At 40.6% G+C, this 25,412-nt stretch overlaps 1 protein-coding gene across 1 annotated transcript; it reads right to left on the bottom strand.

Annotated features, from left to right (window-relative positions):
- Positions 1 to 7,913: 7,913 nt before the first annotated feature.
- Positions 7,914 to 10,908, bottom strand: LOC111206903. Its single transcript, XM_022704354.1, has 3 exons — positions 10,311 to 10,908; positions 10,114 to 10,211; positions 7,914 to 9,932 (listed from the first exon to the last, which is right to left on the bottom strand). Exons 1-3 carry the CDS (start codon positions 10,906 to 10,908, stop codon positions 7,914 to 7,916), a joined length of 2,715 nt encoding a protein of 904 aa, XP_022560075.1.
- Positions 10,909 to 25,412: the final 14,504 nt, after the last annotated feature.

Below are 25,412 nucleotides of genomic sequence, written 5' to 3'. Positions count from 1 at the left end.
AAACTCTCTTTTTGGAATGTTCGTAGTCTAAATGACCAGACAAAACATAATCCCTTTATTGACTGGCTTTCTTCTCATAAACCTCTTTTTGTTGCCCTTTTAGAAACTCATGTAAAAGAACCTTTTCTAAACCCTCTCATCTCATTACTCTGCCCAGGATGGAATCATTTTTCAAATCATCTATCTGATCCTGATGGCCGTATAATCTTGATATGGAGAGACCCACTGAAAGTAAGAATCCTTAGGCAGTCCAGGCAATGCATCACTTGTGTCATCACCCTCTCAAACCAACCTGCTCTCTACTACTCTGCGGTGTATGCATCGAACTTGAGTGAGGACCGATCAGACCTCTGGGTTGAACTGCTTCAAACTCATAGTGATTATGATCTTGATAATAATTGTTGGATTGTGGGAGGTGATCTCAACCAAATCATGTATCACTATGAGCATTCTAGTCATGAAGTCTGCTACGCTGATTCCCTGATGTATGAGCTCCAAAACTGTCTCTCTTAGGCTGGTCTGTTCGATATTCGATACTTGGGTACCTGCCATACATGGACTAATAAGCAACCTACTGACCCTATTGCTAAGAAGCTTGATAGGTTGCTAATAAACTCCCCTCTGATCTCTACCCTGCCCCAAGCCGTTGCTTCATTCCATCCTACCTTAACCTCTGATCATACCCCTTGTATCCTTGACCTAGCCTTTACCCTCCCTAAAGCCGGAACCTATCCCTACAAATTCCAGAACTACCTAACCAAGCACCCTAAGTTCGCTGAGGTGATTCGAGAAGCGTGGTTCCATGCTGGAAGTCTGTGTCAAACATTAACACAAATGTGTTGGAAGCTCAAGCAAATAAAGAGAGACTTAAAACTATTAAATAGAGAGAACTACTCACAGATTCAGGAGAGGGTTAATGACACTTACAGTTTGCTTAAACATCTGCAGGTAAGGGCGTTGGCTGATCCAACTCCTCAGACATTCCAAGAAGAAAGAGACCTCCACCAAAAATGGTTGTTCCTGCGTGAAATAGAAGAAGCTTACTTTAGGCAAAAGTCGATGATAAACTGGTTGAGAGAGGGGGACTTGAATACTTCGTACTTCCACATATGTCAAGTTCGAGCTTCCATTAACGCAATCCGTGCGTTCCTCACAGATGCGGGAGACTGGATCTATGATCCAATGGAGATGAGTATGCATGCTGTGGCCCATTTTCAATCAGTCCTGGCTCCCTTGGTTCTCATTCGCTCCCCCATCTCTACTGACGTGCGATGGTTTGATGAGCTGCAAAATTATCGTATATCAAGGGATCAAGCTCTGTTGATGGAGACCATCCCTTCCTCTGACGAGATCAGGTCCCTCATGTTCAAATTGAACCCTAAAAAATCCCATGGTCCTGACGGGCTTACTTCGGGCTTCTTTAAAGCAGCGTGGAATGTGCTAGGCGCTGAAGTGAGAGCAGCTGTGAAACACTTTTTTGTCTCTGGGTTTCTTTCTGCAACGGCAAACGCAACAATCTTGACTTTAGTTCCAAAGTTTCCAGGAGTAACAAAAATAAAGGAGTTTAGACCTCTCGCCTGCTTAAACACTATCTACAAGCTGATCTCAAGATTACTAGTACGAAGACTCAAGCCAATACTGCAACAACTAATTCTTTCCTCACTGACTGCTTTTGTAAAAGAACGATTAATCGTAGAGAACTCGGTTCTAGATAGTGAGCTTGTTAATGGCTACCACAAGAACAATGGTAGTAAGAGAATTACCATTAAAGTCGACATTGCAAAGGCATTTGACACTATCTCTTGGGACTTTCTCTTTGCGTGTTTGGAAGGATTGCACATGCCCGCTCAGTTTCTCAGACGAATTAAAGCTTGCATTTGCACACCCAGCTTCATGTTAGGGTATAATGGCACAGTAAATGGGTACTTCAAAGGCAAAAAGGGGCTGCGGCAGGGAGATCCTTTGTCTCCCTATCTCTTTGTTATTGCAATGAACTGCTTATCTCACATGCTCAACAAAGTGGCAGAGCAAAATCGACTGGGATACCATGCTAAGTGCAGCAAGACAAAGTTAACACACCTTTCTTTTGCAGATGATCTTTTAATCTTCACAGATGGCTCGATTGAATCTGTGCAGTGTGTTCTCCAAGTACTTCGTGACTTTGAAGAAAGATCATGCCTGGTTGTAAGCATGCAGAAGACAAGTTTTTTTTTGCTTCAGGGCTTTCAGATGAAGAAGTCTGTACCATTCAAACCTCGACAGGAATGGTTTGTGGGAGCTTACCGGTGCGCTACCTAGGTGTGCCTCTGTGCTCTAAGAAGCTCTCTCTGACCAATTGTGAGCCACTACTCCAACAAATAAAAGCAAAGTTCTCCTCCTGGTCTGTCAAGTCTCTATCCTTCTCGGGGTGTCACCTACTAATCAAAACCGTAATAGCAGGAATTAATACTTTCTAGTGTTCGACTTTTATTCTGCCAAAAGCGTGTATTGTAAAAATTAACTCAATGTGCAGTACTTTTTTGTGGAAAGGTGATGTTGAGAGCCATAACTCGGCAAGAGTTGCTTGGACTACTGTCGTATTGACTAAAGAGCAGGGAGGACTTGGGATAAAGGACTTACAGACCTGGAACCTGGCTTGCTGTTTATGGCTGATATGGTATCGTTGTTCAAGGAGGTTGTGCTCCAAGGCTCTATACATAACTACTGGACCACAAACCCAAAGACTTCCTTCTCCTGGCTTTCAAACAAACTTCTCAAGCTCAAGAGTGTGGTGTTTCCGCTCATCCGACTTCAGATCCAGAATGGGCGATTGGGGCGGTTTTGGTTTGATAACTGGACTCCTTTTGGCTCTCTTGACACTTATCTAGGCGCTTCAGCTTCAAGATTGGGCATCTCCCGTAACGCCACTGTTGCTTCTCTGAACAGAAACAGATCCTGGCTCCTTCCAAACGCAAGAACTGAGGAGCAACTGAACCTCCTGGCATTCATCACAACTTTCTAACTTAACTCTCAACCAGACTACTACGACTGGGTAATTGAAGGGAAAGTCAGTGAAATTTTCAAAACAGGGGAGGTTTATCACTACCTGAGAGGTGAATTCCCAACTGTCCCTTGGGCAAAACCTGTTTGGCCCTCTAGAAGCATTCCTCGACAAAACTTCCATTGCTGGTTAACGACACTAGAACGATTGCCAACTCGTGATCGTTTGCTTGGATGGGGACTACAAGTAAGCCCTCTCTGCCTCTTATGTAACTCTAGTGCTGAATCACGCAACCACCTTTATTAGGACTGTATCTTCTCCTTTGATCTCTGGAACCGAGTCGCGTCGAGATGTGGCATATCTCCTTGTCGTGACTGAAATTCCTCCCTAAACCAAATGATCGCTCTATCTCTACCTCGAGCCTTGAAGTCCCTTGCTCTGCTTGCTTGGCAATCAACACAATACTGGATTTGGAACGAGCGAAACACCAGACTGCATGCGGGTACCTTCCGATCTGTTGATACGATCTACACAACAATTGACCGCCAGATACGTAACAAGATTGAATCTCTCCGGCAATCAAACGCGATCGTCGCTTCTGAGATGATGCAGGCTTAGTTTCGGCGGTCTTGATTATTCCTGACGTTTCCATTACTCTCTCCTTTCACTAACTGCTGGGTTTTTACTTAATGGGTCTTACCATCTTGGGCACTTGGGTTTAATTGGGTTCTTTCAGCTTTTCTATTGGGCACTTGCTCTCCACTAAGCTTAGGCTGTAAACGTTTTATTCTCCTGCATTTAAATACGAAAGTCAGTTTCAAAAAAAAAAAAAAAGTGTGTATAGTTGACAGGTTGATCCACTTTAGCATCATTAGTACAATCTGCAATCAGTAAATCTAGAATGATGCTAAAAAGTGGTTAGACATTCAAGTAAAAATCATAAGTTCATAGTCACCTTCTTGACTTAATAAGATTATTTTTGAAAATATTTTTGACAAAACTCAAGAAGATGGTGTTAGTACAACCGCCCCTAGACTTAAATTACACCGTCTCGGTGCAAAGTGTCCAAAGGTTGTGATAAGCAAAGTTAGATTTTTGAGATGTTAGAGCAAAGTGTCGTACCTCTCTGTCCCGCACATCGATAGATACCATCCTCTCCGTGTCGATCGATGGCGAGGAACAGAAAATTCTGCGTCATGTCTGCAATCTAAATCATATGATCTGCAAGTGTAGTTAGCTCTGTTTGACACTCCAAACATAAGAAATAGTAAACAGTCTCAAACATAAAGCATAGATATGTCTAAAATATAAATCCTACAAGTTTGAAAAATAGAAAAACAAGTTCATAAGGGAAAGAGATAGAAATGGGAGGACAAGTCGGTGGCCTCGCTGGACTCGTCGTCGCTCCCGGACGAAGGATCCCTGCATTGCCTAGAAGGTCCTGCTGCTGCTGGTGAGTGAGCTCTGATGGTCCTCCTGCTTGTGCAAGATACTCTAGCCCAGATGGCACAACTACCCTCTGAGAAGAGAATCCACAACTACCCTCTGAAAGTCTCCCTGATCCCGCATAGGGATGTCTGGTATGATCGGGAAATCAGGAAGAGGTGCCTCCGGTGGTCCTTGTGTAGCTCTGGCTCGACGCACTCTGGGAGGTCTTCGCGGGATGGCCGGAAGATCGCGGAGGAGCTGGGGATCGGGCATGAACCGGAGCCTATCGACCTGGCCATCGAAGTCTGTGATCATCCTGTTCGGCATCTGCAGTAGACGGTGCTGGTTCCCGATCCTAAAACTCCAGAGAAGTTCCTCCTTGAGCCAACCTGAGTTCATCAGGTGTTGCTCATCCAAGAAGCGGTGGGAGCGGTCAGCTGTGCTCTGGTCTAGGCGGATGCCTAGATACTCAAAGATCGGTGTCAGCAAACTCCCAACCTTCTCCTTCTTCCTGCCTTTGCCCGTGAAGGGCTTCTTCTTCAGGTCCACCAAGTGCGCAGCAAAAATGGCTCCGAGGTTTGGAGTCACCACGTCGTCGATCTCATCGCGATGAGTCAGGTTCACCAAGCCATTTACTCCACAGAAGAGTAGTGTAAGCTCCTGTATCCTGACCTTGTTGGGCTCCATCTTGCAAACCAACGTGTTTGCAAGAGCCCGTAGAAAGTACCGGAGGATGGGGTGACAGATGTCTGTCTGCATAGCGGAGTTTAAGTCCCACGCTCCCGTACCGATTATCTCCTTGAATCCGTTGAGGCCTAGGAAGGGTGGAATCTTGCTCGCAGCTGCAGCCTCGTCGAAACCGTAGATGCAGCAGAGCTCGGGGATGGAGATCATGTATCGAATTCCCCTGGCGAAGAAGGTCAGTGTACCATCTCCTGCTACCCTCGCCTTCGAGGTGCTATAGGTGAGCTCGGCTGTGGCCATAAACTGTCTGACCAAGTCGACGTGGAGATCGTATACGCGAGTGGCCATGGTACCAAGTCCGAGCTGCGTGATCATCTCCCTGATGTCTGTCTCGATCCGGAGCTTCCGTAAGATGTATGGGTCGATGAACCATGTGGGCTCGATCGAGACGCCAAGCCAAGCGTTGTAGAACAAGCTGTCGTAGTCGTCCCACTCATCCCTGAGCACGCGGTTGATGCACTCCTTGCTGTTGACTGCTTTCTTAGGGTCAGTGAACTCCTTGAATGTGTCGATGGGTGTTTTATCGTCACGAGGCCAAGGGTCGCGGTGCTGTATGGATGTGCTAGCTTCGTCGTATCTCCTCTTCGTCCTCCTATCGCGTCTATATGCATATTCGTCTGAGCTCATCTGAAAACAAACAAAAAAGAGAGTAGAAGTGAGATAGCGTTGTCGATATAGTGTGATATCGATCGATGAAGTATGTGAGACATCGATCGATATATGTCGTTAAGAATTAGTCGACAATAAGGGTATCGATCGACGCTATAGAGTTCACATCGATCGATGTCGAATCGTGAAACCTGCAAAGATCACTCAATTCCAAATCGCACTTTCAGAGCATTAACAGCATAAAATCCACAATCCTAACACTAGATAATCGTTAGACACATCAAAACCATCCCAAATCCGCGCCTAATCATAAGTTCTAGTTCATCTCAAAACTCAACTCTAAATATTCCTAACAATAGAGAATTTCGAAGTCAAACCTTATAGATCGGGTGAGTGAATGAACTAAACATATAGAGAATGAGAAATCGAATGGATTAGGGCGAGAAACGGAGGAATTCCGTCAAGAATCTAGAGAGAAAAGAGAGGTTTTGATTTCGTTAGGGTTTCGGGAATGAGAGGAGAAAGAGGCGGATGTCGAGTTAAATGAGGTTAACCCTCAATATGTCTGCACCGATCGATGGCAAGACAGCTACATCGATCGATATTTCTCCAAATAAACGACTTCTGATTTCTATTACTCCTAATATTTTACTAATAATAAAATATAAATATAAATACAGCGCTTAAATTTGAAAGTCTTTAGCTCGACTTCCTGAATAAACTAGTTATCAGGGGGTTTTAGAATAATGGGCTGATTTGCTGGCGGTTTGGCCCAATAATGTTTCACTCGTTGGCCGCTCAGTGTGAATTCATCCCCTTTATCACTTTGTAAAGTTATGGCTCCGGAGGGTTTTATGTCTGTTACTGTGAATGGTCCGGACCAACGAGATTTAAGCTTTCCAGGAAATAGCGTTAGCCGAGAATTATAAAGAAGGACTTGATCATCCGGTTCAAAATGTCGGGATAAGATCTTCTTATCGTGGTACGCTTTAGTCCTTTATTTATATAGTTTCAAATTTTCATAGGCTAAATGTCTGATTTCATCAAGCACGTTAAGCTGGATGAGTCTCTTTTCAGCAGCGGACTTTATATCAAAATTCAGAAGTTTAGTGGCCCAAGCTGCTTTATCGTCCAATTCGACTGGTAAATGACAGGATTTGCCATAAATGAGGTGGAATGGTGTTGTTCCCAACGGTGTCTTATAGGCGGTCCTGTAGGCCCAAAGTGCATTATCTAGTTTCCTAGACCACTCTTTTCTGGAAATTCCTATAGTTTTCTCTAGAATTTCTTTGAATTTCCGATTAGAGACTTCTACCTGTCCACTGGTTTGTGGGTGGTAGGGCGTAGCTACTCTACGCTGAACACCGTTCTTTTTAAGCAATCCATCAAAGACTTTATTGATGAAATGGGTTCCACCGTCACTAATGACTATTCTAGGAACTCCAAACCGCGGAAAGATTATGCTCTTGAAAAGCTTAATAACTACAGATGCGTCGTTGGTTGGGGAAGCTACTGCTTCAACCCATTTGGATACGTAGTCTACAACGACTAGTATATACTTGTTTCCGTATGAGGATGGGAAAGGACCCATGAAATCTATCCCCCAGCAATCAAAGACTTCGACTTCCAGAATGAACTTCTGTTCCATTTCGTGTCTTTTGCTGATTTTTCCTCGTCTTTCGCATCTGTCACATTGTGTTATAAATGCATGGACATCGCGAAAAGTAGTCGGCCACCAGAATCCTGCTTGAAGGATTTTCGAAACTGTTTTGTAGGTGGCAAAATGTCCTGCATAGTCAGATCCATGACATTGGTATATAATGTCTGGAATTTCAGCTTCAGATACGCATCATCTGTATATCCCATCAGAGCAATGCCTGTAGAGGTATGGTTTATCCCAATGATATCTTCTAACTTCTTTGAAGAATTTTTTCCTCATATACCCCTTGAGTTCTTCAGGCTCGACTTCGGCTGCCAAATAGTTTATTATATCAGCATACCAGGGTCGATCTTTCGAGTTCCTACCAATTGCGTGCACCTCTCGTTGCGATTCTTCATTAGGTGTGAGATTTATCTTATCACCAGCAACGTTAACCTTTATGTCAATATTTATTTTTATAGACGAGGTGCCGTGATTGTGGTTACTAAGGGATCAAGGTGTTGCGATATTGTCGTTATCGACCGATGTATCACTACTGGAATCGATCGATATGTTTTCTTTCGCATCGATCGATGTCTCATCGGAAGTGAGAGAAATTTGACCTACGAAAGATGTGTCTCTTTGTGCAACGTTCTCTGTTGGGAAGAAGTCGTCTGTAGGGATGTTATCCTCTATTCTGATCCGAGAAAGATGGTCAGCGACTCCATTATCTACTCCTCGTTTATCTTTAATTTCAATATCAAACTCTTGGAGTAGTAAAATCCAGCGTATGAGTCGAGGTTTTGCATCTTTCTTTTGCATCAAATATTTAATGGCAGCGTGGTCAGTGTGAACTATAACATGTGTGCCAATTAGATATTGACGGAATTTTTCAAATGCATAAACTACGGCGAGTAGTTCTTTTTCTGTTGTTGCATAATTCCGTTGCGCTTCATCAAGCGTACGACTGGTGTAGTAGATGGCATGCAGCTTTTTATCTTTTCTTTGGCCCAAAACTGCTCCTATCGCAAAATCATTCGCATCGCACATGATCTCGAAAGGGAGATTCCAGTCGGGGGCTTGAACGACGGGGGCAGTTATAAGGGATTTTTTTAAATCTTCGAAAGCTTTCATGCATTTTGGTGTAAAATCGAACTTTACTTCCTTGCACAAGAGGTTATTTAAAGGTCTAGCAATTTTGCTAAAGTCTTGTATAAACCTTCTATAAAAGCCGGTGTGTTCGAGAAAACTTCGCACGTCTTTTAAATTTTTGGGTGCTGGTAGACCGGTCATCACCTCGATTTTAGCTCTGTCTACCTCTATACCAGCGGCGGAAACCTTATGTCCTAATACGATGCCATCGTTAACCATAAAATGGCATTTTTCCCAATTTAGGACAAGGTTCTTTTCTTCGCATCTTTCCAATACCTTGCATAACTTATCGAGGCAACTCTTAAAATTTGATCTGTAGAATGAAAAGTCATCCATAAAAACTTCCATAAAGTCCTCGATCATGTCTGTAAAAATTGACATCATGCAACGTTGGAAAGTGGTGGATGCATTACAAAGACCAAATGGCATTCTGCGATACGCAAATGTTCCATTGAGGCATGTAAGGGTTGTCTTTTCTTGATCATTCGGATGTATGGGAATTTGAAAAAATCCGGAATATCCATCAAGAAAACAGTAATACTGGTGATTGGCTAAACGTTCCAGCATTTGATCAATAAAGGGCAGGGGAAAGTGACCTTTCCTAGTAGCGGCATTTAATTTCCTATAGTCGATACACATCCGATGTCCAGTGACGGTACGGGTCGGGATGAGTTCATCGTTTTCGTTCTTCACTACTGTAATACCTCCCTTTTTGGGTACAACATGTACGGGGCTTACCCATTTACTATCCGAAATAGGATAGATAACTCCAGTATCTATGAGTTTAATAATTTCCTTTTTGACTACTTCCTTTAGATTCGGATTTAATCTCCTTTGCTGTTCTATCGACGTTTTAGCGTCGTCTTCCAAATGAATACGGTGCATGCAAAGATCAGGAGAAACACCAGGAATTTCATCGAGAGAATACCCGATTGTTTTCCTGTGCTTGCGTTGTTTATTTAATAATAACACAAGTTCTCCGCTAGTGAGATTGGCTTTGACAATAACAAGGTAGGATTGGTCATAAAGAAATGCATATTTAAGACCACTGGGGAGGGGTTTTAATTCAACCTTTGGTGCTTTCTCTTTAGACCAATTAGATAATGAAGATGGTTGTCGATCGACGGCCTCTCTGAGGTATCGATCGACGATAATGTTTGAGTCATCATCTTCTTCGATGTTCGCAACCTCGATACTTGCATCCATCAGTCGCACGTAATCGCCTGTCCTATTATCTATGCTGAAGATTTTCTTTTCCATATTGGTAAGAGCATTTTCTAAGGGGTCGTCTGAGCACATGTCTATAAAAGATTCCTTATCTAGCTCAGAAACTTCTTTCACATAGAAGGCTTGGTCATCTATCAAGGTTGCTTGATTAGCCTTTCCATATCAAAGGTCATCGAAATGTCCCCGATGTTCAAATTATTCGTCCTTCTTTTACATCAATGATCGCTCCAGCTGTAGCTAGGAATGGCCGACCCAGAATGAGGGGGTCTTTTGGTTATTGTCTGTATTTTAACACAACAAAATCCGTAGGCACGAAGCAATCATTAATTTTTACGGGAATGTCTTCGAGAATCCCTTCAGGTACCCTGATAGACCGATCAGCTAGAACCAAGGTTATCGGAGTTGGCATAAACTCGTTATATCCTAAGGTTACTGCGACGGAGTAAGGCATAAGATTCACGCTAGATCCAAGATCACATAGTGATCAAGGAAAACGCGTGTTCTGTATATTGCAATCTAGGATGAAACTACCAGGATCAGGCCTCTTATTTGGAGTTTCTCCTCGAATCATGGCACTTACTTCCTCTGACACCATCATCACGCTTTGTTCCGCAGTTGGATAATTTGGAGACGTCATATCCTTCACACACTTCTTTATCGAAGGTGCTATTTTCATAGCATCACTAAGGGACATCTCCATAGTAATTCTATCCAATGCTTTCTTGCAGATCGCATATTCTAATGATTTCTTAGTCTGCGTTTTAGGAGGATAAGGGGGTAGGGTTCTATAGACTCTTTCAATCGTTGGTTCGGATTGAGTGGAATGTCGATCGATAGGGTTATCTGAAAGTTGATCGACGACAGGTTTCACCGGTCGATCGACGTGGTTACCATACTGTCGATCGATTTCGGCCTCAATATCTGAATCGTCTTCTACTTCTAAGTCTATAGTATTTTCCTTAATTTTTTCAGCGGTAGACTTCCTGTTTTCGCGAGAAGGTTTTGGGTCAGGGTCATCAAGAAGTATAGGCTGAGAATTGCTCTCGCCTGTTTCATCAGCATAGGCAGAACTACCAATTTTGGTGTTGTTCTTCGTGTTTGTCGCAGGACGTTTTCCGCTACGCAACATTACGGCACTGACTTGACGTCTCGGGTTTAAATCAGTTTTCCTGGGAAGACGTCATGTTTCTCTTTTAATGGCAGTCGCAATTTCAGCTACTTGACTTTCTAATTTTCGGATAAGCTCACTCAAAGAATCTGCCTTCTCCATTAACTTTCCGTAAACCATATTTATTTTTCCGTAAAATTCTGACTTTGTTTTACGGTTGCTGATATATGGTGTTTTTGGCATCTTGTATATATGTTTTCTAATTGGTTTTCAAGTCTTTATCGAGTCTTCCTAGTCCTTTTCGAGTCATTACAGGTCTGGAGTTGCATTGGATGTGAGATAAACCAGTTGGAGGAAAAGAAGAGAAAAATAGTGCAATTTGGATTTTTTCACGCAAAGCAGTCGTGCGGAGCAGTCTGGCGTGTCTGTTCCAGCGGCAGAGATTTTTAAGGAAGTTTCCAAATATTTCGGGATTTTACCTAGGGCTTCCCCCTTTTACTCCTTGGCCGCCACAGACCTGCATATATATCTTTTCTTATTATTCTAGACATTCTACGCGACTTTTTAGAGAGATTTTGGAGAGAGAAAACTTGTACTCTTGTTAAGGGAGAAGAATGTCTACATCCTTGGAGAAGATTTCTAAACCCTCTTTGCTTTTTATTATTAATTCATACATGTTTTCTTCATCTGTTATCTCTTTGATTTTTCTGTCCATGGCTGAGTAATCCACTTGCTTAGTCTAGGGTGTTAGGGTGTTAGATCCGTGAGTTAAACATAGATAAGTGAATCCCTTGATTGTCTTCATTCATAACTATTCTTAATGCTTGCATTAAACTGGCCGCTTAATGTTAGATCCTAGGTTTAACATGTTCATTAACCGTGTAATAGGTTGCTAGATCTGTTATGAATGAGCATTGCATCCCTAGTCAGCGAGAGTAGATATTAGGGTGTATTGTGAACATATCGGACTTGATCTCTAAAGCTTGCTGGCGCATCTTGATCCAAACGAGAGTTTAGGCATCAAGACCGACATGCAAAGGAATGGATACCACGAGAGTGGGTTGATTTAACTTGAGTGATCCGAGTTTAGATCTGTTATAAACCGAACTTGAATAATTGCTTGGTTCGCGAATTCCTTGTCTGAAAAGAAAACCTAGACTAGCGCCTTTAATCAATTCGAAAACAACCTAATCTTGTTAATTGTTCCTTACGTTATTTACATCTTCTTAAAACTCCTACTTCGTTTTAGCTTAATTTTGATCCCATAAAGATAAAGTGTGAACTGGTCCTCTGGAATTGAATCTAAAAATATTACAACTACACTGTTAACTTGACAGTAGATTAAGATCCAATTTTAGTGTATCAGTTGCCAGTAAGTGCTTGTCTTATATTAAACTTTTCCTTTCCAGTGCGTGATTTCACAACAATGTCATAAGCTTGGGTAAAACTATCAATGTTAAATACGGGATAGGGGTCTGAATAGCTTGTCTCTTCTTCAAATTGATTTTTCATATCAGACAAGGCCTCGTTTTCGATCTGGGCTTTATCAGATCGGTGTTGATTTTGAAGAAAAGAGTGAAGCGAATTGAGGGAATTCTTAATCTCTACCAAATCTGAATTATCTTCTGAATTTATCGAATTTTCTATTTCTTCATCCATCTTTTCATAGGATTTTCCCGTTGCTACATTTTCGATAAGGCGTCTAGCATCTTCGGGGATCCTAGTGACAAAATTTCCTTCACTCGCTGTGTCGAGTATAGTTTTTTAGCTCAAGTTAACACCTCCATAGAAGATGTAAAGGAGTTGTGGTTCTGAATAACCATGATGGGGACATTCAAGTTCATAGCTCCTGAATCTTCCCCATGCGTTTTTAAACGATTCACGTGGATCTTGGCGGAATGTAAAGATTTGTCTCCTTACTTCCCAATAGCGATCATCATCAAAAAAATTCTTAAGGAAGGCGTTTCTAATCTCTTCCCAACAAGTAAGGGATCCTGTTCCTAAACAGTTTAGCCATCTGAGAGCTTCTACCTCTAGGGAAAATGAGAATAGTTTGCAACGATTGTATTCATCTGGGATTAATTCTTCCAAACCTTCGATGTGATCTTGCGAGTGCTCAGAGAGAGATCCACGAAATGGGTTTCGACGAACCATGCAGTAGTAATCTGCGTTGAACTTAGATTTCTTGGTATCGTCTCCTGGTATTTTAATAGCGGACCTATTGGAATAGGTTCTACCAGGGTCTAGGTAGTCTTGCAAAGGCAATCTTATCTCTTCACCTTTTATCAAGGTGGGATTTATCTCAACAGGGATTTCAGTCCCCTGTTTAGTTTGGCTAGTCTCATTGCTCAATTGACCTATTGGTTCAATTTGGACTACTTCCTCATCAATAAGCTTGGTAAGAGAATACTTACCTGATTCCGGCTGGACGGTGTCGATCGATGTCGGGAGCTCCGTGTCAGTCGATTCTTCGGTCTCCACGTCGTTCGATAACATTACATCTTCGTCGATCGATGCTCGGCCGAGTTCTATGTTCTCCATTCTTAGTGTCTGCGTAGACAGGGAAAGAAAGAAAACTTAGCAAGTTTTTCATAACAAGTCTATACTAAATTCTAAATTAAATCTAATGGTAATAAGAAAGAGTCCCCGGCAACGACGCGAAATTTGATATCACTCAAATTACCCTAAGGAGTGAATTACTCTCTTAAATAAGAGGTTCAGATGCAGTACTTAGGGATCGAATCCACAAGGACTCTAGGATTACTCAACAGATCTAAGGGATTAAAAATAATGATAGACTAAGAGGTTTGTTTGTTTAAAAGCAGTAAATGATGAGTCAAACAAGGCAATTGTTCGGCTGTTTAAGTTGAAGTTGTTTTAAGGATGGGAAAACAGCTAGAATTAGGCAAATTCTCAGGTATGAAAGCATGGAACTTAGTTTAGACTAAAGGGTTTGACGGTTTTTGAACTCAAACAATGGTAAAACCAGATAGGTTTTCTTTACTAGATCTCGGATCTCAACTGTCGTCTTTTGATCTCGAGAAAGAGTCGATCGATGTGACGTGATGCACATCGTTCGATACACCTTTCAAACAATCGATCGACACAACGATAGTCGCATCGATCGACGGTTCTTCTAACAAGCCTTGCGAGAGGGTTTGAAGTTGTTCTCTAACTTTCTAGACCAACTCTCGTTGTTATCTAGTCAGTTAGATCATGCTGGCTATTTCAGGTATTGAGGGTAATAATTGGTTATCTCAATCAATCCTAAGACCTAATTTTAGCATTAAGCTTAACAAGCATGAAAGAACAATCAAAACACCTTTTTAACAAGCTTATTAGCAGCACATACTCTCAACCTTTATGAGAAACCTAAATCTAACAATTGGGTTTACTCAGACATATTCATGAGAGACAAAGTCATGATGGTTTTAATAGAACTCAAATGAAATATTGAACACAGAAAATAAAAGTAGTAGACATAAAGGAGTTCAAGATCTTCTCTGTTATCCATTCCTAAGCTCTTCTAATGGTAGCCAAAATGCTTCTTCTCCCAAACTAGGTCTTTAGGCCAGTCTGCCTCTAAAATGATACATAACCCTAGTACATATAGCCTCACAGGCGGCTAAGGGCTTAGGTTGCAATTAATAAACTTTATGGAAATGAAGTCTTCTAATTTCGTGATTAATCCTCGAGTGATCCAATATCGATCGATGGCGCTCAACGGCTGTCGATCGATTTTAATTGGCTCTGGTCGATCGATATTGCTCTTCAAGCGTCGATCGACTCTCTACGCGTAAAAGTACTCCAAAGTGTCCCGAAAGCATCATTTCCTTCTATCAAGTAGCTGAACCTGTAATTGCTTTGAAAAGACTATAAAACATAATAAATATATCTTAAAACACTTATATACCATGACTAAAAATGGGTGAAATCCATGGTATATCACTATTTTTCGCGATGTGGAGAGCCAGAAGAGTATGTTACTCATGCCATCTTCGAATGCCCACCAGCGTTACAAGCTTGGTCTCTTTCCGCGACACCAACAAGCCCAGATACCTTTTCGGTGGCGAGTATATATGCTAATATGGGTTATCTAATATGGAGGAAGAACATCATTGTTGAGCCAGAATTAGACATAGGTCCTTATCCCTAGATAATCTGGTATATTTGGAAGGTCTGAAATGACAAGTTCTTTAGGGGGATAAACATGGATCCATTGGAGCTAGTTCTCTATGCAGAGAGTGAGTTTCAAGCCTGGTTCAATGCAAACGAGATGGTGGCACCTATTCCACAAGATCACAGTATCGAGGAACCCCAAGTCTTACTCTTGGATAATATTTGTAAGATAGATGGATCATGGACATCCACGTCACAGTTCAGTGGGCGTGGATGGATATTGGGGAAGGTTCAACTTATGGGAACAAGGAATTTTCCACGGCGAGAGTTAGCCTTGCATCCAGAAGTGGAAGCACAACGATGGGTGATGGAGAGTATGCTACATCATTCAACATGTTAGAACTTCGGGACAGACTACAAGGATTTGATTGCAATTATTAAGGAGCCCCATGCTTGGCCAAGCTTTGCTACATAGTTGGAGAGGATAGAGACTCTACAAATATGCTTTTCGAACTTCAAAATCATTCATATTCCACGAGCGCGAAATAAGACTTCAGACTCTTTAGCTAGGACTGTGTGGTCTTTCTATAGAAATCTATGTTCTCTTGGTTGTTTTATTCATGCCTGGTTACCCAGACCACCTCAAGTTTGAGTAATAGAATAGCCTTTCGATGTAAAAAAAATAAAAATAAATAAATAATAAGTATATAAGAAATATAAAACTACATTAAACATCTATCTAAAAATGTATAGTAAAATAAATAAATAATAAATATACAATATAAGAAATAGAAATAGTACATTAAACTTCTATCGTAACATTATCATTTGATATGAAAGTAACAAAACTAAAATAAATAAATATACAATATAAGAAGAACTAAATAATAACTATATTTACAATAGAAGAAATGAAAAACTAAATTAAACATCTATCTGAAAAATGTATAGTTTTCTGATTTTTTCTACGGAAATATGTGTAAATATACAATATGTGTAATTAGATACGTTTTGATATATGTTATTCTGTTTGCCATTATTTTATATTTCCAGAAAAAAATGGTTAAGCACCAATATGACAAAATTCAAACATCGCAAAAAATGCTTACATCAACATTACAATATAATAAATTAAACCTAAATTTTCTATTATGCATACCATAAATACAAATCACTTATATATTCATACAAACACACAACTCAGAATGCAACGTGCAAAAGAATAGTTATATAGTTAACGTTTGAAAATCAAGTATCTTATTTTTGTCTTTATCAGAAACTGATTCTGCTGACTGATGTGGCGGGAATCTTGGAGGATAAAGATGATCAGGGAAGCTTAGTGAAGGAGATTGATATAAAATGAGTGAAGAAGATGATCGGATGATTTCAAAGGTCAAGTGTTGTCTAAGGTCGGTTACTAAAGGAGCTAGGACAGGAGTATTATTGATGGAAGAAGACAACATTCTCTGCTTCATGAGATTGTTTCTAATGAAGGAGCATGAACTATAATTAGTGTATGAAATTTTTGCCGTAATAGGTGAATGATCGCCAAGAATGATATAGTTCAGGTTCTTGTGCCAAATGCTAGTATGATTAAGATGTCAAATCTGTAACTCATGAAAGTTGCCTATCATGCTCTTATCTCTTTTTCTTAAGGGCTGTTCGTTTGGTTGCCGCAGGTACCGGCGGCAGCGTCAATATTCTGCGTCAACTCTTGTTCGTTTCGTTGACGCAGGAAGCTGCGTCTGACGCCACGTCCGAACGCCGCGTCCGAACGCCGCGTCCTGCGGCTGACGCCGATAAAACCTGCGGTCGCGATATAGTATGCGGCAGCGTCAGCGTCTGCGAAACGAACAACAACTGTCTTCATTGACGCTGCTGCCACCGCTGCCGCTGACGCCGAAACCTGCGGCAACCAAACGAACAAGGCTTTACTACTTTTACCGTTGCTACTTTTGTCAACCTATGTTCGGTTCAGCTAAGGGTGTTGATAGATGTTGATAGATAGATAGATACATTCTTTCCATAACATGTCCAAATTAACAGGTGTTGATAGATAGATAGATACATTCTTGCTCAGACTAATACATCCAATAATTATTTTTTGGTTAGATCCGCCATGCTTTGGTAATTTTAAGTGATGCAATCCAAATAAAATTGTTTCATCCAGTACAAACAAAGAAAATAGAAGCCATGCAATCGTCGAATGATATTCGCTGTGTTTGCTGTCACCTTTGGTATGCCAAAACTTTGGTACGTATCATACTTGCCAAACAGAGATAAATCATAGAAGTTGATGGGGGATAATCTTTTAAAAACTTATTATGCAACGAAAAGAGTTATTTAATTTAATGGAAACATAATAGATGGAGACATGGAGAACTAACATATTTAATTTTTTCAAAAAAAACACATATTTGTGGAAAATCTGCAACCCTCAACGCTCTCTGACAATTCCTCTAGCTATCATGCTCGCAATCACACGTTTCTCTTGTTCATCAAGCCAAGCAAGTTGTTTTTCCTGCTGCACGCATAGATAAGCTAGGACTGGTAATGAACCTATCGAGACTACATTCACAACACCCCAGAAACCCATCCTCTTGAATAAACTCGCCACTGCACCCGCCATAACTGTATCTGCTTGATATGGATCTTGTAGAGTTAGGAATATTATTGGGTTGTATTGTCGCGTTTTAATAAATTATACAGAGTTGTATAAATATATACAAGATTTAAACCTATTTCAACTAGAAATAAAAATTATCTGAATCGTAGAATATATATCTAAATCAACTAATCCTTAATATAATATGATTTATAAAATATTATCGATTTATTTTGATAATTAATAATAGTAAAAAATTAAGGTAAATCTAAAGATAACTAATTTTTAACTTATATGATCGAAACATATTTGGAAACGAAACTGTTTCTGGTTTACTCGATATGGAACAAGATAGAAGTGAAATCTGAAGTTTGGAGGCACCATAGTGAGATTTTATGAGAATTAAGAAAGAAAAGAGAAATTAAATGAAGAACATGAAGACTAATGAGAGACTTTCTTGAAAGATAATGAGAAAGAAGGAATTGAATTGCTTGATTGTTTCATGTATCAAGAGTACCTATATATACATCAAATGGGGAGCCAAAACAAAGAGGCTCTCATGCACTAAGTGAGGCTCCCTTGCACTAAAGAGAGGCTCTCAAACACTAACTAAATAAAGAAATGATAGTGCATGATATGTGGGCATAATACTCCACTCACCAAGCAACCTCATTTTACATTTACAACAATTTACATTCATAAGTTTACTTATCTTTGCTTTATGATCAACACTCCCCCTCAAGCTTGACACAGGTAGGTATCAAGCTTGGAAACCATGAAGCATTCCCTCATTAAAACCTTTAGCTTGAAAAAACCACATGGGATAAAAACCAAGCTAAGGAAAAAGAGTAGAACACTTCATGGCTAAGGATCAGTGTGATGGGAGATCCACGAGTCCCAACTTAGAATGTATGAATTCACAAACCTTAGTGCTTGCAGCCTTGGTAAAGATGTCAGCCAGCTGATCTTCACTTCTTGTGTAACAAGGGAGGATGATTTTCTGTTCCACAGCTTGCCTCACCTTGTGACAATCTACTTCAATGTGTTTAGTCCTCTCATAAAAGACTGAGTTGCTAGCGATGTGTATGGCAGCCTGATTATCACAATGCATAGTGATTGGTGTTGTAGTCTCAATCCCCAAGTCTTTAAGCAGCCCCTTGATCCATATCAGTTCACTTGTGAGTTTTCTCATAGCTCTATATTCTGCTTCAGCACTTGAGCATGACACTACTTTCTGCTTCTTGCTCTTCCAAGTCACAAGGTTGCCACCAATAAATGTGCAATATCCAGTGGTTGATCTTCTATCAACTCTATCTCCTGCCCAATCAGCATCACAATATCCCACTATTTCAGTGCTCTTGTTGCATCCCATCCAAACTCCTTGGCCTGGTGCCTCTCTTAGGTACCTTAATATCCTTTCCACCATGTTCCAATGGTGAATTTTTGGCGCCTGCATCTGCTGGCTTACTTGGTTCACAGCAAAGCAAATATCAGGTCTTGTAATTGTGAGGTAGATGAGCTTTCCCACCATTCTTCTGTACTTCTTCTCATCTCCAAAAGGCTTATTTTCAAACTCCCCCTGTCGCAGCGCTTTGTAACCATCTTCCAGTGGGGTCTTTGCTTTCTTTTCTCCAAGATCACCTGCCTCACTCAACAAATCAAGTATGTACTTTCTTTGAGATATGAATAGCCCCTCTTTAGATCGGCATATCTCAATCCCTAGAAAGTACTTTACCTCACCCAAGTCTTTAATATCAAAAGAGGATTTAAGAAAGGCTTTGGTTAAGATGATACCTTCCTTATCACTTCCGGTAATGATAATGTCATCCACATAGAACAATATGACTACAATCCCACGCTGAGATGTGTGGGTGAATAGGGTGTGATCAGCTTCAGACTTGCTGAATCCTCTTCCATTAAGAGTTGTACTCAGCTTGTGGTACCATGCTCTTGATGATTGCTTTAACCCATAGATTGCTTTCTTTAGCCTCAGCACATTCTCTGGTTTGACAAGGTTTTCAAGCCCTGGTGGTGGTCTCATATAGACTTCATCATCCAATTCTCCTTGAAGAAAGGCATTCTTCACGTCCATCTGCTATAAGTCCCACTCTAGGTTGACAGCCAATGAGAGAATAATCCTTATAGTGTGAAGCTTGGCTACTGGTGCAAAAGTATCCAAATAATCCTCTCCATACACCTGAGTATATCCCCTTGCTACTAGCCTTGTCTTCTTTCTTTCTGGCTTTCCATTTGCTAAGTACTTGATAGTGTGTATCATGCGGCTTGTCACTGCTCTCTTGCCTTTAGGGAGTTCAGTTTCATACCAAGTGTCATTTCTGATCATGGCATTGACCTCATCCTCGACGGATGCTCTCCATTCATCATCTACCATTGCTTCTTCATAAGACCTTGGAATGTACTCTTGATCTAAGTTGGTGATGAAAGCTTGATGCTATGTGGGATAGTGAGCAAGAGAACATACTGCTTGTATAGGATGAGCTACTGCTTGGCTGTTGAAGTAAAAATTTTTGTTGATCCAGTTTGAGGCAGGCTTTCTCTCCCTTGTACATCTCCTAAGTGGTTGGACTTCTTCAGTAACATGCTGCTCATGTTCATCTCCACCTGAATGTACCTCAGTGACCTCAGTGTGCGGCTCCTCCACTGTCTCTTCTTGTTGTCTCACATCCTGATCATGATCCTGACCAGTATGTGTATCATCTTGTCTCCCCCCTTCAGGATCAGGATAGGGATTGTCTCCAGCGTGATCAACCACTTCAATCACAGTCCTTGGAACCTGTGTATCCTCTTGATCAGTTCCAGTCTCTGATGGTTGAGCCATATTAATGCCAAGACTCTCCATTATACGCTTCAGATTGTTTGCCCTATCAGAAGATGATTGAGAGATGTCCTTGAGTTTATCCCAACTCTTCTCTTCATAATATCCCCTTGATTCCACAAACTTTACATCTCTCGAGACCAGTACCTTTCTCATGTCTGGGTCATAGCACTTGTAGCCTTTTTGGGTTGAAGAATAACCAAGGAACACAGCCTTAGTACTTCTAGCCTCAAGCTTATTTCTTTGCTCCATTGGCTGCAAAACATAACACAAGCAACCAAACACACGAAAGTGATCAATAGATGGTTTTCTATTGTTTAGTACCTCATATGGCGTGAGATCATCTAGCACCCTTGTTGGTGTTCTGTTGATGAGTTAGCATGCTGTCATGACCGCATCACTCCAGAACTGCTTAGGTACATTAGTCTGGAACATCATAGATCTTGCCACTTCCATGAGGTGTCTGTTCTTCCTCTCTGCTACACCATTTTGTTGTGGTGTGTATGGACAACTGGTTTGGTGTATGATCCCATTCTTGGCTAAGTAATTTTTGAACGCATTGCTTGTATACTCCCCCCCCCCCATTATCTGACCTGAATACTTTGATCTTAACATTAAATTGGTTAGTTATGTGGTTCTGGAAATTAATAAAGGCATCTAGCACTCTATCTTTAGTTTGAATCATAGTTAGCCAAGTATATTTTGATTTTTGATCAATAAAAGTGACAAAATATCAATGATTCTCCCTAGATATGCATGGTGCAGTCCAAACATCAGAATGTATAAGATCAAAGCAATTTTCATAGATAGTAGATGACTTAGGAAACACAGTCTTGCAATGTTTGCCTAGGATACACGCTTCACAGCCATCATTTTTAAAGGAAATATCAGGAAGCAGCAGGTTTAGTGCACGAGAATGGGGATGACCTAGTCTAGCATGCCATAAAACACTTTTATCTAAAACAGGAATTGAACTGAAAGCTGAAGATAAATTTGAAACAGTCTTGGTGTCTTCAAGTAGGTACAAGTCATCCTTTGTAACACCTTTTCCAATCAACTTAAGAGTCTCAATATCCTGAAAAACAACCTCATTAGGACTGAAAATCACATTACAATTTAAATCAGTGGTAGCTCTTTTGACAGATAATAAATTTGATGCAAAAGATGGCATGTAAAATGCTTTTGTATCTTTTTCAAATAGCTTAAGAGTTCCTACACCTTTAATTGGTATTTTATCTCCATTTGCAATCACTACATTACCTAATACGGGTTCTACATTACTAATCAACTTAGCATCACTAATCATGTGGTGAGAGGCTCCTGAGTCTATGACTAAAGGTTTAATAGCACTAGATGAATGAGATGCATGTAGAGAAGTAACCAGAACTCTAGGCGGTTTATATGATGCACTAAGGGAAATACCAAGTGTGTTACCAGACTCTTTTAGAGCTTTGATGAGAGCCTCACGGTCTGACTTCTTGATAGATTCATCTCGTGTAGTTCTCACAGCTGAGCAGCCACTGAAAGACAGTGTCTTTCCTTCACTAGCACCATTAGTGCGCTTAGGAGTAGATGGCTCTCCTACTTCACCAGAGAAGTTTGCCCTTGCATCTGCATATGGAGTCCGAAATTTCTGAGGTTTGAGGTGTGGATGGAGGATCCAACATTTGCCTTTGCCATGACCCTTCTTCTTACAGTGATCACACACCCAAATCTTCTTATCTTCTGGTTTGTAGTACCCCTTGTTAGCTACGCCTTCTGGTTTGGTCTCTGCCCCTTCAGCTTGATTTACCATGATGAGCTCTCCCTTTCTCCCAAAGAGTCCAACTGATCCTTGCTCCTTTTGGATCTGAGAGCACACTTCATCTAGAGATGGGAGCTCATGTCCTCTTAGGATGTGTTTGATCAAGTCATTATACGCGGGGTTTAGAGTGAAGAGAAGCGCAAAGACTTTATCTTGCTCTCTTCTCTGGTTCAGTACTTCAGGATCCAAAGTACTTGGCCTCAACATCTCTAGTTCAGCCCACAAAGACCTAAACTTTCCAAAGTGTTTATCAAACTCAGTATCCTCTTGACACAAGTTGTTGATAGCCCTCTTGACTTCAAACACTCTACTGATGTTGGAGACATTTCCAAACACCTTTTGAAGTGTATCCCACAGATCTTTAGAAGTTTCACAGTAGGAGTAAGCTTCCAAGATTGCGGGTTCAAGACTGTTGTGGATGATAGATAACACCATGAGATCTTCTTGAACTCTTTTCTTATCACCAGCTTCAGCCACCACTATCTCCTTACCATCCTCTCCTAGGATAGTCTTCTTCTTAAGGCCTCTGCCTTCTTCAACAATTTCCCAGAGACCTCTGCCTCAAAGAGCTGTCTTAGTTAGCCTTGCCCAAAGTAAGTAGTTAGCTCCCTTGAGAGTAACTGGAATCACAACCATCTTTGAATTTCCTCCAGAATCCATTAAGAACAGCTTCGCAATGAGAAGAACAAAGTAATTTTTTTTTTTTTAAGAAAAAAAAAATAAATAGAAACAGAGTGAAAGATTGTGGAAGACTTAGGTTTCAAGAGCTTGTGGCTCTGATACCATGAGATTTTATGAGAATTAAGAAAGAAAAGAGAAATGAAATGAAGAACATGAAGACTAATGAGAGACTTTCTTGAAAGATAATGAGGAAGAAGGAATTGAATTGCTTGATTGTTTCATGTATCAAGAGTACCTATATATACATCAAATGGGGAGCCAAAACAAAGAGGCTCTCATGCACTAAGTGAGGCTCCCTTGCACTAAAGAGAGGCTCTCATACACTAACTAAATAAAGAAATGATAGTGCATGATATGTGGGCATAATACTCCACTCACCAAGCAACCTCATTTTACATTTACAACAATTTACATTCATAAGTTTACTTATCTTTGCTTTATGATCAACACATAGAGCATCTGATAGAGAGATGACAACAAGCCTATACACCGTAAGCTCTAGCAATGGAGCTCTCTATATGTGTTGCACTGGTGGTATTATACGATGGTACATATAAATCATCCTTGAAGCCACTTATCAAGCAGCAGACTTCCGGTGTACCAAAGTGTAGTTTGGCTCTCGGCCGTTCAGTATTTTCTTCCCAGTGATAATGTAGGTTCAAACAACGTGCTGGTTGCAGAGAAATGTTGGTGTCATTATTGAGAATGGAACTTCCTGGTTCGTTTCAAGTCCACCAACATCAGACGTCCTGAAAGGCTGAAGCAAGCAAGTACAAGGTAATGGTAAAGAGTATTGGACATGGTTGCAGAGAATTTGATGACACATAGATTTTATCAATGGTTGTGTCAAGGTCTGCTACAGACATCATAACACACTCTCGCAGTAAGAGACATCAACACCGCTGTGCCGATGCAAGAGAATGCAAGGGAGCAGATGTAGTCGAGAAGAGTGAAAGCTCTGGACAGACCGCCATGCAGAAGATTTCATATTCCAAGAAAAAAATCCAGTAGATGTTTTAAAAGCTTTATCTGACCAGACTGAATCTGTTCTTGATAAGGGCGTAGAGAAGCGGCTTGAATCTGATGACGCAGTCTATTCATGATAATATTTTAAAGAAGCAGATATCTTCTAAAGAATCTCTGCACTACAAGGATATGAAGAAAAGTTTTTAAGTTTCAACAGAAACAAAGAACGTTGTTTGTGTGAAGATGAGATCAAGATAATAAAATAGAAGATGAGGCTTCAGAGGAGATTTTGGATTACTGGAGAGAAAGGGGCAGTACTGAAAGAGGAACTGAAATAAAGATTTGAAAAGTTGATAGAAAACCTTGAGATGAAGCATGGGTATTAGTATGATTCTTTTTATGAGGTTGCACTCAAGTCAAGGGATAACAGTGCAGTGTGGGGAGCTGTCGATGCAAGACGGAAAGCATGTGTCAAGACAAGTGTCAGAGTGAGTTTACAGATGGTGTTGTTCTGGCATCACTGTGTGGATTTTTGCAAAATCAGTCAAGGTTCCTTGATATCTCCAGTATCTCGAGCTTTTGTGTCTAACAGAGAGAAATAGAACTCTCAATACAATGACTGCGTCGATTAAGGTTCATGACCACGATGTGATATGAGGAGAATGAATGTGTACAGCAGCAGTAGTACAAGTGTAAAACGATATTACACAGATTTGATGAAGAAAGAGAAAGATTCTCAGAAAATATGTTTACGTGCTCTAGACTAAAAACTTGAGAGGAATAAGGTGAAGAGATATACACTTTGAAGAAACAAATTTAAAGTCGACAGGTTACTCTGTGGTCTGGGGTTCAATTGGTGCGCTTAGTGTCTTTGGTCGTACGCTTGCATAATAAAAAGCTTGACTAAGTTTTTCGGTAGATATTTACAGGAAACTGACCAAAGGAAGAGCCTAATGGTTGGTCTTGAAACATTGTTCAACTGTAAAGACGTTTCAGAAGCAGCTGCTGCAAATTAGAAAAGACAAAACGAGCTTATACCTTGTGTTTCAGGAAGATTGTCAAGATGTTTTGTGGAATCATCATGAGGCTGATATATTGAGAGAATTCATACAGATAAGTCGTCCATCCATCTCTGGTTCATTCAAGATATTGGTTTTGGATTTTACTCAGGGTAATGAAGAATTGAAGATCAGAATTCAGAACTGACTCACTAATTTTCAAAGATCAAAGCTATAGAAGGCTGGTTGTGCTGCATATAACAAGTGCTCTCTGTCATTTGCATTTACCATTGAGAAGATACACTGAGACAGACACAGAGTCTGAGGAAATATGGTTCAGTAACGGTTTTCTGTGATTTCTACCTTTGGGTTGTGTACTCAAGATGTTCTTCATCTGATACAGATAATAAGGACTGTTGCAGAAATAAGTTCAAGGCAGTGTTTCGTGATCTAAAAGTAATTCGATTGTGCTAAAATTTGGTTAGGAACTTCATGGTACTACTGACCTGAGATTCC

The sequence above is a fragment of the Brassica napus genome, chromosome C6 (genome assembly GCF_020379485.1).
Source record: "Brassica napus cultivar Da-Ae chromosome C6, Da-Ae, whole genome shotgun sequence".
NCBI lineage: Eukaryota > Viridiplantae > Streptophyta > Magnoliopsida > Brassicales > Brassicaceae > Brassica > Brassica napus.
Note: the sequence above shows the minus strand (reverse complement) of the source record. Positions and strands in the feature narration are given on the sequence as shown.